General features: G+C 42.7%; 1 protein-coding gene across 3 annotated transcripts in view; it reads right to left on the bottom strand.

Annotated features, from left to right (window-relative positions):
- JMJD1C (jumonji domain containing 1C) overlaps window positions 1-14,130 on the bottom strand; it is a 278,879-nt gene that overhangs the window by 45,046 nt on the left and 219,703 nt on the right. For all 3 annotated transcript variants that reach the window (XM_073548302.1, XM_073548301.1, XM_073548303.1), the window contains 5 exons: window positions 13,074-13,179; window positions 8,600-8,724; window positions 6,941-7,084; window positions 6,311-6,470; window positions 4,249-5,930 (listed from right to left, as the gene is read on the bottom strand). In XM_073548302.1, the coding sequence (XP_073404403.1) occupies window positions 4,249-5,930; window positions 6,311-6,470; window positions 6,941-7,084; window positions 8,600-8,724; window positions 13,074-13,179 (2,217 nt within the window). The remainder of the gene's footprint in view (window positions 1-4,248; window positions 5,931-6,310; window positions 6,471-6,940; window positions 7,085-8,599; window positions 8,725-13,073; window positions 13,180-14,130) is intronic.

A 14,130-nucleotide genomic window follows, 5' to 3' on the forward strand; every position in this document is an offset into this window, starting at 1 on the left:
TACAGATCATACCTCTAGTGGGGGGCAGGGTTGGAAGTAAAGGTGGCAGAAACAACTATCACTGATAATGATGATGACTGCATGTCTCCTGTCACACATTTATAATAAAGGAGATCTCAGTTTAGCCTTATAATGTACAAGTTAATTTAGGGGAATATAGGAAGAAGCATAATCACAGTGTCTTCTCAGAAGGCAGAGATGGTACTGGCTTCAGTTGCTCAGGTGATGCTGTATTGATGCATTATGGGATTGGTAGCAGAGCATAGAGAAATAGAAAGCAGGATGAAGGTTGGGAATTGAGAAGGAGGCCAAGGATAAGAAATTTGGTAGGTGAAGTGCACCATATACAAGGAGTAAGGGGTGCAGTAAATGGAGGGGAAAAATAATTGAGAGAGTTTGAAGGCAATGTCAAAAGTATGAGTTGAACATTTAATGTTTATCCGATGTTCATTTCGCAAAGTTCGTGGATGAGGGAGAGGAGAGCGAAAGAAAAATAAAAAAGGAGGATTCCAGTTTTTACATGTTTGATCTTCATGTTGTGGATTCTTTCTCCAAAACGAAAGACTTGCACACTCGGAAGATGTGAGCATTCATGCCAGTTGTAGAACTCGGGTGGTATAGACAATAAGGTGCTTTAGGCATTTCAGACTACATACATTAGTATAATGAATATATGTTCGCTGGTGGTCCAAATATTGGGATCGCCACTGATATAGATAAAACGGCTATTTCTGTCATTCTTATAGCAGGTGAATTTAGCATGTGCACCACTGATTGTAGATAACCATTTCAATTATTCTCCATCATGTGGCTAGGAGACCACATTTTTAGTGGAAAAAACCCTTTAATAGGGAAATGAAACCAGGCCATTCACTTGTGGGGTAGAGAGCGTCATGTGTCACCATCATGAGGCTGCGGAGGCGAGTCATACATATGATAGTAAAGCCACAAATATAACAGAAGTACAGAGATAAAACTAGCAAAAAAAAAAATGGAATTTGTATCTGAAATGGAAACTAATTTGGTATCAAAGGTATAGTAAACACTGTACAAGAGGCACTACGAACATCATTTAAACATTAAGGTAAAGGTTTCTGAGTGATAGTGGGGGGGTCATACCCCATTAAAAAAAGCTGCTTGGAGGACAATAGACTACAATGAACTGGAAAGCAGAAAAGAAATGATCCCTTTAATATGCGGCGCTCCCAGAACCAGTTAATGTGCTGCTTTCTGGGTCACTCAGGGAAGTTTATGTAATTTGAAGCTCAGAACAGTAATAGGAAAATGATATATGACTACATATGGAAAATATGCATGGTATAAATGATCCCGGCCAGATGTTTACATTGGCCTGCCTCTCCAGAAGGATGCTATTATAACCCAGCGATACCTCATGCCAGGCTTTTTATTTCCACTTTCCTTTAAACAGCAGTTCAAGTTCAGGGCCGCAGACCCCTCAGCAATCAGCGTGGAGGAGAATCTGGGAGTGTGCGGCTAAACGCTGAAAACCTGTTTATTTTCCTTTAGCGATCGCTTCTGACCTCTGCAGAGATAGAAGCTGCAGAATCTCAGAGCCGTCTAGCAAGTCAGCGCTGCTAATAATGGTTTTCCCAGGTTACGGTGACCGCACATAGGGGTATACTGCTAAATATCACGGCCTAGCCATCAGCTGCTACATTGGCTCAGTTACCTTCACAAGAAGCAGATCTGTGAAAATCCAACATTAATCTAATATTTCCACCACTGCAGATTGCTACAAACACCTTTTCCTATATACATGTCCGAACAGAGAAACATGTCATTTTGTGTAATTCATAATCAGGTGTCTGTATGCATCTAGAAATTCACGACACTCTTATATTGTAAGCCCATGTTAACACCTCGCAGATTCATGTCGTGTTTAACCCGAACAGGACAGGATCCAATAAACACTTAACATGTCAAACACTGCATGTAAAAATGTGACAATAACCAGAAGAGGCAAAAAAACCCAGTAAATGCTGCCCCTGCTGTGTACAGCTTGTGCTCAACCATGAAGAGGAGCGTTCACTGCTTATCAGCACGTGCTACTTGTACTGAACCCATAGGAGGAGGCAGGATAGGTGAACATGGGCTGCTACTGCTGACAGGGGTGACCACAAACTAATGACATTACTCCTCTCCGCCTTTCCTTTCATCTATGTAATGATGGTATCTGCCATAGCAGAGGAACTTCCAGCTCCCCCAATAGATCACAAGAGCTCAGTGGCCATACCTATACATGGTTTTTTAAGTTTCTGTTTGGTTACAGAGTTCGGGTTCTGTACTTGTGTGATTTACTGAGGCAAGCTGAAAGTTACTCTGCTATGGCAGATACCATCACTACATGGATGACAGATGAGGCACGTGGTACCATACGTGTGGAGGAGCCCCAGCCAGGGTCATTAGTAGAGGATGTTCACTTCGCCTCCTTTTTTCGATGGATTCAATACAAGCAACAGCTAAATCCCATCAACATGGACAAGATCAAGCCTTACACAGGGCACAGCAAGGCAGCATCATTAGTGTATCTCTGCACAGCAGCATTATTTTAAAACCCATTTAATTGTGGAAAGGCTAAACTTTGCATTGTCTATTAAACACTTTTGCTTATTTGGCAATCCATGTAAAAATGATCTCCTCATTTTATAGATCAGGAGCACACAGCTCTCCAGCCTCCAAGTTTCCTGCTTGTCGAGGGGCAATGTGCTCCTGACTGACAGTTCAGACAGCAGCTTTGTTGAGTCTGATGCTGCTATATGAGGTTACTTTACCTTTCAACCATCATAGAAAACGCAGGAGTCATCCAAACTGCCTATATCCAGCTTTCAGAGCAGCACTTGCAAACTCTACAGCAAATACCTTGTAAGCGCTGCTCTCCTTGCCTAGGAATCCATCTACCTCAGAGAAGGCAGAGGCAACTGGTAACTTGGCAAGGACAAAGAGGACTTTTAGCAACAAATAAAAAAAAAAAATTGTTTTTAAAGAACTGTGCCATTTTTCCAATTAATGAACTTGACAATAACTAACTTCTTTATGTGATACAAGCCTAATGAAGACTATTAGATATAAGCCACATTACACCTTGGTATTTTCTTAATAACAAACAAACACTTTGGAAATGGGGAAATCAACAACAAACATTCAGTATGTCAGTGGATATCTTTAGTTAACTAAATTGCACCCCTTTGATCAGCAGTTTGCAGCCAGACAAAAAGTTTCGAATTTTTCTATTGTGAAAATTGAGCTGGATGTAAGGTTTGGGTTAGCCCTCATTACTCTTGGTATTTGTTATAATCCATGTGATTATTGTTATGCTGTAATGTCTATTGTCTGTACAAATCCCCTCTGAAATGTAAAGTGCTGCGGAATATGTCGGCGCTATAGAAATAAAATTATTATTATTATTATTATTATTATTTATCCAGGGTAGCGTACTTCATTATCAATCGCAGCATTTATACTGCACTGATTTCTGCCTCAAATGCTTTCCTCCAGCCTGTATTCTCTGCCCTCCCCAAAACCATACATGCATTTCTTCCCTCTCTATGCTGTGGAGATATTTGACAACACCCCCCCCCCCCCATTCTGCTGCAGAGATCTCCATCAATGAGAAAAAGGAAGAGAGAGGAGAGCTCTCTCACATTTTTGCCGCAACACTGAGCTAAATAAAGAACAGTGAGGCTGCGTGTACACGCTGCGGATTTGGTGCGGATTCATCAGCGCGGATTTTGTAAAATCCGCAGCGTGTGCACACAGCCTGATACTAGTTATGAACTACGTCTTGGATATTTGAGCAAGCAGCAAACTTTTCACACTTTTTTAAAAAATTTAGCTTGCAAGCAACTGACAAAGGAATCACCAAATGAAAGAACAGCATGCATATTTGCACAGGATAATTCGCATAGCAGATGTATGGATACCCTGCATACATGAAAACCTATAACATATTGTTTATGTGTTTGTACAAACAAACTCAAAGACGGAGATTGTGGCACCAAAGTATCTATGATCTATTGCAGGTCACAGAGCTCAATACTAACAGATCTTAATACAGACTTGCCGACTAAATTATTCTGACAGTCTGAACATGATGGAGCCAAACCTAAGCGAACAGAGTCGGATATTTAATAGATGATGGACTGTCGCTTTCATGGTGACTTGCTTGCGCTGGACCAGTGTGGGTGAAATGCTCGTCACTACATAGACACACAAGTAAACATCACTCACCCTTCTTATTGAAGCTTCTGCACTGACATGGTTTTCTGGGTGCACCCATTTTGAGGATGGTAAGCCAAGGCTAGAATAGGCATGACTTCCATTTGGATACTGCCAAATAATGGGGTAAAGTCCCAGCTGGTTGTAAGAAGCTGGAGGGTGAGCTTGGCCAAGAAGATGAGGTGACTGGTGCTGTAACATTTGCTGTTGCTGCTGATGTGCAAGTGCCAAATGGCTAAGGCTGCTGGCATGTGCAGTCTCTAGCTGAGGGTGACCGCCTAACAAAGACCCAGGGGGCATACCAGATAGCACCGTAGGTAGTAAATGAGGATGGTGGACTGAATGGTGCGATGTGCTACCCAGCGCATGGGCGTTCATAGCAGTCATAGGCGTTTGGTTTGAAGAGGACGTTAACATATGAGGGTTAGCCGTTAATGCTGGGTGGTGGTTGTTTGGAGGTAAACATGCTCGATGAGCCGGAGAATGAAGAGAAAAATTGTGCTGGTGCAAATAAGGAGAAATGTGATTAGCTGCAGTATCTGGTCCGACAAGTGCTGGGTCCCTGTAAACTGTAAAATGCTCATTTTTGTCTATAATAAGCGGACTCTTTGTAGACTCGATCGCACTGGCTCTTGCCACCACTGGATGGAAGCTAGACCTGTGCGTATCACAATCCATTTTACTAGAAAGCCTAGCCACTCCAGAGATATGACTATTGTGATAGTTCATCTTGAGTTTCACCGAATCTGGAGAGTGGACGGGACGGGACTTCAAAACGTCTGGAGAAGAACTGAATTTGATTTTACTAGAAATTTCCGATGGATGCGGCTTCGTCTTCAGGGCATCCAGAGTCTGCTTTTGAAGCCTCTTCTGTTCATCCGTTAAGGACGTGCTACCGATGACGGAGGTGTGGTGGATTTTCTCCCTGTCGTTCACCTCTTTATTACTAGACTGGGGCATTTTTAAAACCCCTGAAAGTGCCAAATCTGTCTTATTGTTAATGCAGTCAATACCACCCCGTTCACATTCCTGTTTTTTTGTATTGGAAAAATTGATGGTGCCAAATGACTGCTTGGGGTCACTGCCCTGTAGCTCCTTCTTGGCAGTGGGCAGGATGTTAAACTTGGTTGAACCGCTCTCTTGGGGTGCTTTGTCCAAATTGTTTTCATTACTCAAGACAATAGAATTTTTTGGCGTGGGCGGTTTGCTGATAAGCGGATCAGTCTGTAACAAATCGTTAGTGTTGCTCCGTTCAACCACGCTATCTTGAGCAACCAATTTATTGGAATTCTGCTCATAAAGTGCTGTCTGTTCGGATAGGAGGAACTGAGAGTTTTCTCTCGGCAGCTGTAAGTCAGCTGACTTTATCCTTTCTGCTTCTAGAAGCTTTTTATCTTCCCGTATTTCATCCCAGTGAGAATGCCTATCTATTAGTGTCTGTTCCTCAGCCCCCTCGCTACTTTGGGATTTTCCTTCGTCTCCATTTATCTTTGAAGTGTTCTTGCTTTTCAACTCGTTCTCGGAATTTTGCTCAGAGGAAGAATCCATTATCCTTTTATTAGAATTTTCTGAGTCGCTGCTCTCCGAGTAGTCTGAAATATTGTCTGTGCGCAGCCTTTTCAGAATTAATTTCTTTTCATCCTCTTCGGGTTTCCTTCTCTTGCTGTGAAAATGTTTGTTCCTCTTCAAATTTTCTACAAACAGAAATATAGATATTAGTCCATGTGCACAAGCTGATGGCATGTCTATGTAGTTCAATTAGGAAATCTATGGAAGTACTGTGCTTTAGGGGGAAGGAAAAAAATATATAACACGCTTGATACTTTTTTTTGTATATCAATCAAATCCAGACAACAAATCGAAGCGACGCATCACAAAACTTGATTGATCGGTGTGCTGACCCCACAAATCGCTGGTCCAAAAAAAAAAAAAAAAAAAGAGTGAAAGTTTCTCAGATGTGGCGCCAAATGTACTGGTCAACTATAGTTTCACCTTGTCTGCAACCCATCTTTTTCCCCAGTTAATGACTGTGATTTCAAACCATGACGGGTTTGCATACAGCCCCCCTTAGTACCATCATATCTTTCTTCTTTAACTCGCTCTTCATCCGGCATGCTGCTGTCGGAGCCTTTCCTCTTGTTTAAGCGGGCGTTTCGGTGCTGACTCTGTTTCGTGGAGCTCTGGGAGTTCATTGCTGGCCTGGGACTATTTGCTTGTGCACGTGTATAATGACCCTGAAAAAGACAGCAGTTTAGCGGACACAGCAGCAAAAACACTGGAGGAATGGAAAAGTGATCCCGATGCTTAGACACCAATCTGATTGCACATAGAATTTTCTAAAAGGTATCTGAAAAACTAAAGCAGCAACACCACTTTTTTTTATTTGCCAAAGTTAAAAATCTCTCCCGGTAGACACTGATCCTGCTGTAAAGTAATATGAATCTAATCTATCATTCGACACATCTTAGAGAGAATCCGTCAGGAGATTCCTGCTGCCCATATTCCATCTTCTATATTCACTCTTTATCAATTCGAGTTGGAGCAGAGAGACGCCCCCTTACTCTCCCCCCCTTCTGAAAAGCCATAATGTTTCAGACCATTTCTAACATCCCCATTATATGTTGCCTGTGATTGTACATTTATTATAGAGAACCTGTAAAAAACAATTTGTCATGAAGACCGTTGCATAATAGGAATTACGTACATGAATTGTGTTGCTGTTCTGGTTGGAGCGCGACCTGCGGCGACTTGTGATGCCTATATTTTCACCTTTTAGCAGAGAATATACAACATCATCGAGAAAGGTCATCTGAACCATAGAAGGATCAACATTCTGTGGCTCTAGAACCTGGGCCAAAAGACACAAACATGGCAACCATTAGTACATATGAGACTGAGGATACCAAACACAAGACAACAGAAATGATAATAGCTGCCATCTCAATATTTGTAAAGTAAAGGTAGACAATGTGGCCACAAATGTGCTACCAAATCCCATCGTAAACAAAAAAACACCACTAATGAGCTTAAAAAACTCGTCTTCGTGCAGACATTGAGGGCATAGTAAGTCTGATCCATGGCGTTCTGAATGCTGTGCCTCTTCTAATCCAGTCTTGCTATGAAGGATCAGTCTTCTGATTCTTGGATATGCTGATATATTGACATTAAAGACCGAGCATCTCAAGCCTTCACCCAACCTTGGTTACTTCAAAAGCAAATTCAATTTGGAGATGCCCGACTGCTCCTTTCTACCCGCACACGATCACTGTCAGGGGAAAGGTTACCAAGAACCACAGTGAATCCTATAGGAATGGATTGCATGGGAAGAATATTAATAGTGTCAGTTTGCTCGAGGCAAGAAATGACCTACACAAGGAGACGGGGTAAAGGGAAGAGTTCCCAACAAGCCAAGTAGGAGGTTAATCAGCACCAATATTAACATTACACATGACTGTATATAGCGACTATGCGGAAATTCATTGTTTAGATCCTCTCAAAATAGAAATCCCACTTGGATCATTGTGGCTCCAATTATATTCAATTATTTACACTCAAATTAAAGACTGTAAGATATGGCAGTGCTGGGCAGCTCAGCATGATAATTCTACATCACCGGCTTCCAAATCTACTATCTCCTGCCATTTTGGAGCACAGGCACATCACAGTGGAGGTCTCCATTGCTCTGTTCACAGATTACTGTCTAAACAGGCATGTAATAAGCTCTTGGAGTATTTGCCCCACTGACCCTGTTCATGCCAGAAAAGCAGGTCTAGCCCATCAATAGAAGGCAATACAGTAATTATCAAAGAAAGTCAAAGAGCTACACATCCCACTGTATGTCTGTGCGCTGGAGAGGTTGTCGGCCTGACAAGTTCTCATTCAGGAGCACACTGATCCCCTGACTCGCAGATTCTTGCTTTCCAGGGGGCACTGAGCTCTTGATTTACTGACAGGACTACTGGCATCAGTGTCTCCAGGCCAAACAGTGAGCTCTGCAATGTTACACACAGCAATCCTGCAGAGTTTCAGAGAAGCACTTACAAGCTCTACTGCAGAAAGCTTGTAAGCGCTGAGCTCTTTGTTTAGCAGACCAGCCACTTATGATAGACCGAAGCAGTGAACGGTTACCCAAGCAATGAGCAATAAAATTACAAAGAACTCGCATTAAAGGGAAGGGAGTGAACGGGTGACAGTGAAACATATTGAGACAGTCCAATGTATGCGTCAAAATACTCAATGTATAGTCAAATGGAAAAATCTGAGGCACTGTACAATACACACATTAAATAAAAAAATATATTCATACACATCAAACAAAATTATATATACACACACATATATATAACTTATGTGACTCACTTACCTGGTCGTTCATAACAATCATAGTGCGGGTGAAAAGGTCATGGTGAGTAATTATACCAGTGAACCACTGGGTGGCAGAGTCTTGTCTGTACACCCTCACTCGATAGCCGTTTAAGGAGTAAGGTCCTACGAGAAAAACAATGACACATTTAGATACTCGGAAATCCATGTCTCGGGAGGTCTCCTGGTTCTCGTCCAGCAGTTACATCACCCAGTGCTTCGTTTCCAGATACTGACACACTTACAGCAGACACACAAACAAACCCTCAATCTAGAAGTCATGTCCAAGAGTCGCCATCCGTTTTTTCCATAACACTTCCAGGCTGACTCTCTAGCAGTCTCAAGTGATGATTAGGTCATTTCTAAATGTCAGGTCATTTCCCATTGTTGTGAGCAGCAAATATAAAAGGAAGAGTGTTCCTACAGCTACAGTGACTGGAGCCGCACCGTGTAATCATGGGCGCTGACTGGGTAACTTCTCAGTTGCTCATAAATTACACGGAGAGGTTTCAATGATTGAGAAGTGACTAATTAAAGGGAATCTGTCACCAGGTTTTTGCTGCCCCATCTGAGAGGAGCATGATGTAGACGCAGAGACACTGATTCCAGTGATCCATCGCTTGCTGTAGTTTTGATAAAATCACTTATCTGCTGGAGATTTAGCAGTTCTCTGAATGCAGAGCTCTGTATAAACTGCCCATGGCACTTTTCAGCTTTCTGCCTATGCACAGGGTGCACAGGAAGCAGTCAGTGGTGTGGGCGGAGTTATACAGAGCTTAGTATTTAGAGAAGTGGGAGATCTGCCGCTGAGAAAATAGTAATCTCAAAATGACAGCAAGAAGAGCAGTAAGTGATACATCATTACAAACAGGGTCTCTGACACCTAATCCGAGAACTAGGCTGTGGAGTCTGTAAGCCAAACCACTGATTGACTCCTCAATTTCCCAGACTCTGGACTCCACAGCCCTGGTCACTGCTGAGCAGGTATATAAAGTGCAGACCTAATCTGAGCACACTCGCTCATCACTAGTCATCACCTATCCTCTTCACTGGAGAACCCCTTTAATGATGCATAAGAGCCATGCCAGCTACTAAAAAGTATAATGTAAAGTACTGCGGAATATGTTGGCGCTATAGAAATAAAATTATTATTATTATTATTATTATTATTATTATTATTATGGGAATAGCACGGGAACTCGTCACTTTATAATTGCCTAAATCTAAAGTGTTTCCTCTCTTGCACCCTTATGAACAAATTAATGCACTGTCACTGTACAGATCCCCATGATTTCTCATTGCCCATTGAGTAGTACATTTCTCCCATCAGTCGCAGCCTGCAGTGTATCGGTCCTCATAATTCTCCGTGATGGAGGAGAGCAATCACCACTTTCCCTCCTTCTGTGCAGAGTAGGCCTGAAAGCAGTCCTGCGTACAGCAGAAGCAGGAGCTGGCAATGCGTTCAGGCATTCAAGCATGATCTGTGTACAGAGTCGAGAGGGCCATGCGCCTCCGAGTGTGCAGGAGAGGCATCAGGGGTCGTACATGCACAATCCGAGAATTTCAGCACTGCCCATATACTAAAGCCAGCAGCAACGTTACATATGGGGGCAGTGCAATTGAGGCAGAAAACCATGACACCTGTATATGGACCACCAGAGGGACACCACAGCCCCATAACATTAAAACGGGCGTCCTTGTCTAGTAAGTCTGAGGGAAAGCTTCAGGACAAATACAAACATATTTTATAGACAAATCAGTATGTATGGTTCAGCGTATTTAGCTTCAGATTGCACTAGTACCCCATAAATACACATTCAGGACCCATTCATAAGCAAGCACTAGGTCAAGATCTGACTCAGGTGTACAGTGGCGTGCAAAGTATTCACCCCCTTGGCATTTTTGTGTTCTGCTACCTCACAACCTGGAATTTTTCTTTTGAGGGTTTGCATCAGTTCACGTAAAGAACATGCCTACAATTGTGAACATTTGGTTTCCTTTTTCATTGTGAAGCAAGCAACAAATAGGACAAAATTGCAAAACACTTCAGTGTGCAAAACTACTCATCCCCCTAAATTCAGTACTTTGTAGATCCTCCTTTTACAGCTGCAAGTTGCTTTTGATAAGTCTCCATGATCTTTCCATCTCTTGCCACTGGGATTTTTGCCCATTTCTCAAGGCAAAACTGCTCCAGCTCCTTCATGTTAGGTGGTTTCCTCTGGTGAACAGCAATCTTCAAGCCTGACCACAGATTCTCAATTGAATTAAGATTTTGGCTTTGACTAGGCCACTCCAAAACATTTACTTTACTTGTTTCCCTTAAACCACTAGAGTGTTGCTTTATAAGTACGCTTTGTGTCATTGTCTTTTGTTGGAAGGTGAACAGGTTTTGCCCAAGAATATCCGGTTGTCGCACCATCCAACTTCCCCTCAACTTAGACCACTTTCTTTGTCCCTGCTGCCAAAAAACATCCGACAGGATGTTGCTGCCACCACCACATGTTTCACTGTGGGGATGGGTGTTTTTGGGGTGATGAGCAGTGCTGCTTTGGCATTAGACATCAAGTTTACCTTGGTGGCCAAATGTTCTGGGAGATCATAAAAGTATGTATGCATGCGTGCGTGCGTATGTATATATAGAATCCAATCTTGACTTGAAATCCTTAACTTTGTCCCTGTCTTGTTTGGAGATCTCTTTGGTCTTCATTGTGTTGGTTGGTTAGCGGTGCCTCTTTCTTAATGACAGACATGGAACACTTCTTGCACACAGCTGGACTTCATAGTTTCTCTAAGCATATGACTCTAGAATGTTTTCGGGGCTTCATAGCAAAAGGGGTGAATCTATATGCATATTTTAAGTTATTTGATACCAACTTAGACTACTTAGTGCTGATACATCACACACAAATTGGATTACAAAGATTTTTAAACAGGTTGTAATGTAAAAAATTAGGTAAAAAAGCCGGGGGGGGAGAATACATTTGCAAGCCACTGTATGAGGAACACAAAGATAATCACCTTTGCATAGACCCAATCGCAACGTTTATAACTTTAAAGTGGCGCTGCCGTAAGTCTCTACATCAATCAACAGAGGAAAGCACTTGTGACCGGTGCCTCAAGGTAGCAGATTATATTTAACACTGGGAAACATCAGCAAATAGTACAATTTTTTAACCACAGAAAGTCCTCATCCATTTTTGCCTATTTTACAAGTTGTTCTAGTTCTGCATTAAATATGTGTAATCAGTCCAGCAATGACTCTTTACCTGTGTAGAAGGTCAAATATGTAACTTAAGGCCCTTTTACATTTAGCGATGCACCAGCGATCCAACCAGCGATCCGACCCGGTCAGGATCGCTGGTGCATCGCTAAATGATCGCTAGTGAGCTTTCATACAGAAGGATCTCACAGCGATGCAGCAGCGACGCAGCGCACGATACTTACCATTCACACACAGCGATCCTGGCGTCCTCCCGCCCGCGTCCAGCGTCGCTCGTCTCACACAGCAGGAAGCCCAGCAGGAAGCGCCCGACGAGAAATGGAGCCGGACATTCTCGCGCGATCAGCGATGGACAGCAGGGGAGCCGGTCGCTGGTAAGTATCACACATAGCGATATCGCTAGCAATATCGCTATAACGTCACAAAACCAGTGACGTTTTAGCGATATTGCTAGCGATATTGCTTAGTGTAAAACCCCCTTTACTCCCTGCTTCTCATTATCAGTACAATATATAGAGCAGGTAAACCCTCAGGTTACAGCTCCAGGTATACAGAGCTGGAAGGAGATAACATGCATAAGATAGGACAAAGGGAGAATGAGGCACAAATCACATTCAATTACCGCAATGTCATAATACAACAGGTTATTACCCAAGTGCCGTGACTGTCTGCATCCGCGGAGAACAGAGGAAGGGCGGCTATCTTGCATTGTCTATTTCATCTCACTTTCTGCACACTTCATAAAGTGGCAGTACAACTCAAATAATAATTCTGCTTAGAACAGCAATCAAAAGAGGTGTCGGGCGACACTCCCTTCTGCACTGGGTAGTGCATGGGGCCAGTGACAAAATTCTGCCAGCTCACATGTGCAAGAGCCAAGTATCTGGCAACCGTCCTATCCTACAAAATATAATAGGAGCAAGATACATGCACGTGAGCTGGCAGATCTCTGCAGCCGTGACGTCACCAGCCGGCTAAGCAAAGGTCGCTGGAGCAGGTGGATTACCCCTTTAATATACTTATAGGGTCTAAATACAGGTGTCGCAATCTCCTGACATTATTAGCACAAGCCCCAGGGTCACAAGGAAAGAAATTCGCTAGTCGTGTGTGAAGGGGGCTGCTAGTTTTAATAGCTATCCCAGAGCTGGATAAGCTACTGAAAGGAGTCCACCATCAAGCCGCATTCACACACAGCATTGATAATGTGCCAACACAGGAAAAGCCTCTGCTAGATATAGTGTAAGCGAGCACTCACCTTGCATAAAAATCTCCTGAACCTTGTGTTCTTTGACCCAGGCTTTCACCTCCTCGTGAAGCTGGGGGTTGTCCCTGAGAACTGGGTTTAGACTGTCGACTTCATCCTACAAAGACAAGAAAACCACTAGGTCAGTACGGCCATCGCCCAGAGAGCACAGCAATGAATAGGAGCCTCCAGGATCAGGCGAGGAATGCAGACTGTCGTACAAGCCACAGATTCACACTGTAGACATCATGTTGGCCAAAAAGAAAAAAAAATGAATTTATTCTTAGTGGTGAGCTCACTATGCATGTACTCCATATAGCACATTGACTGGACGTGGTGGAGAATATGTATACAGCTGGTTCCTCTACTACATACACTGCTCGCGACTTGTAGTATTTACCTACGTACCCAGCAGTCACACCTATTGCCGGAAGCTAAGAGGTCTCCTGATCCAAGTCATCTTCCAGGTAAGATGCACATTATAAACTTGAAGGAAACGACAGTAATGTCAGGACTGTACATGTCAGCCTGCTATTTTTTTTACTTTTTAGATAGCGGACGATCCTAAATGCTACCCACCGGTGGGGAAGAGAATACAAACAATAACTGGGAAACGATGGAGGATAAAGGTTTGTTGGAAAAGATTCACTGTGACTTGTAATTAAGTAACGAAATCCCTGTCTATTCTGTGATAAGCAGTCATATGAGCGGCCTAATCCGGGACGGACAAAGATAGCCGTCAGTCACTAGTAGGACCGCCTACTGGACTACTAAAGCCAAAATAAAAAGCATTGTCAATGCATAAAATACACCCAATATTGTATCTTACCAAAAACCTTTATATCAATCAACTCATCCTGCTTTATGACATACTATTTAGAGAGAATAAATGGCTCGTAAATGTGATCAGTCCTCTTTAAGTATTTGTAAAAGACGTTTTAGTAACATGGAATTACCAACATAGTCAACAAAAAACGCTGCACCATGCAGACACCACAAAAATGGTATTTTATTAATAAAAACCTCTGATGTTTATGTGCATAGTGGGGTCCTACTTTGCAATTGACAG

Source organism: Dendrobates tinctorius, unplaced genomic scaffold, assembly GCF_039654945.1.
Source record: "Dendrobates tinctorius isolate UK_male_01 unplaced genomic scaffold, ASM3965494v1 ptg000156l, whole genome shotgun sequence".
NCBI classification, from domain to species: domain Eukaryota; kingdom Metazoa; phylum Chordata; class Amphibia; order Anura; family Dendrobatidae; genus Dendrobates; species Dendrobates tinctorius.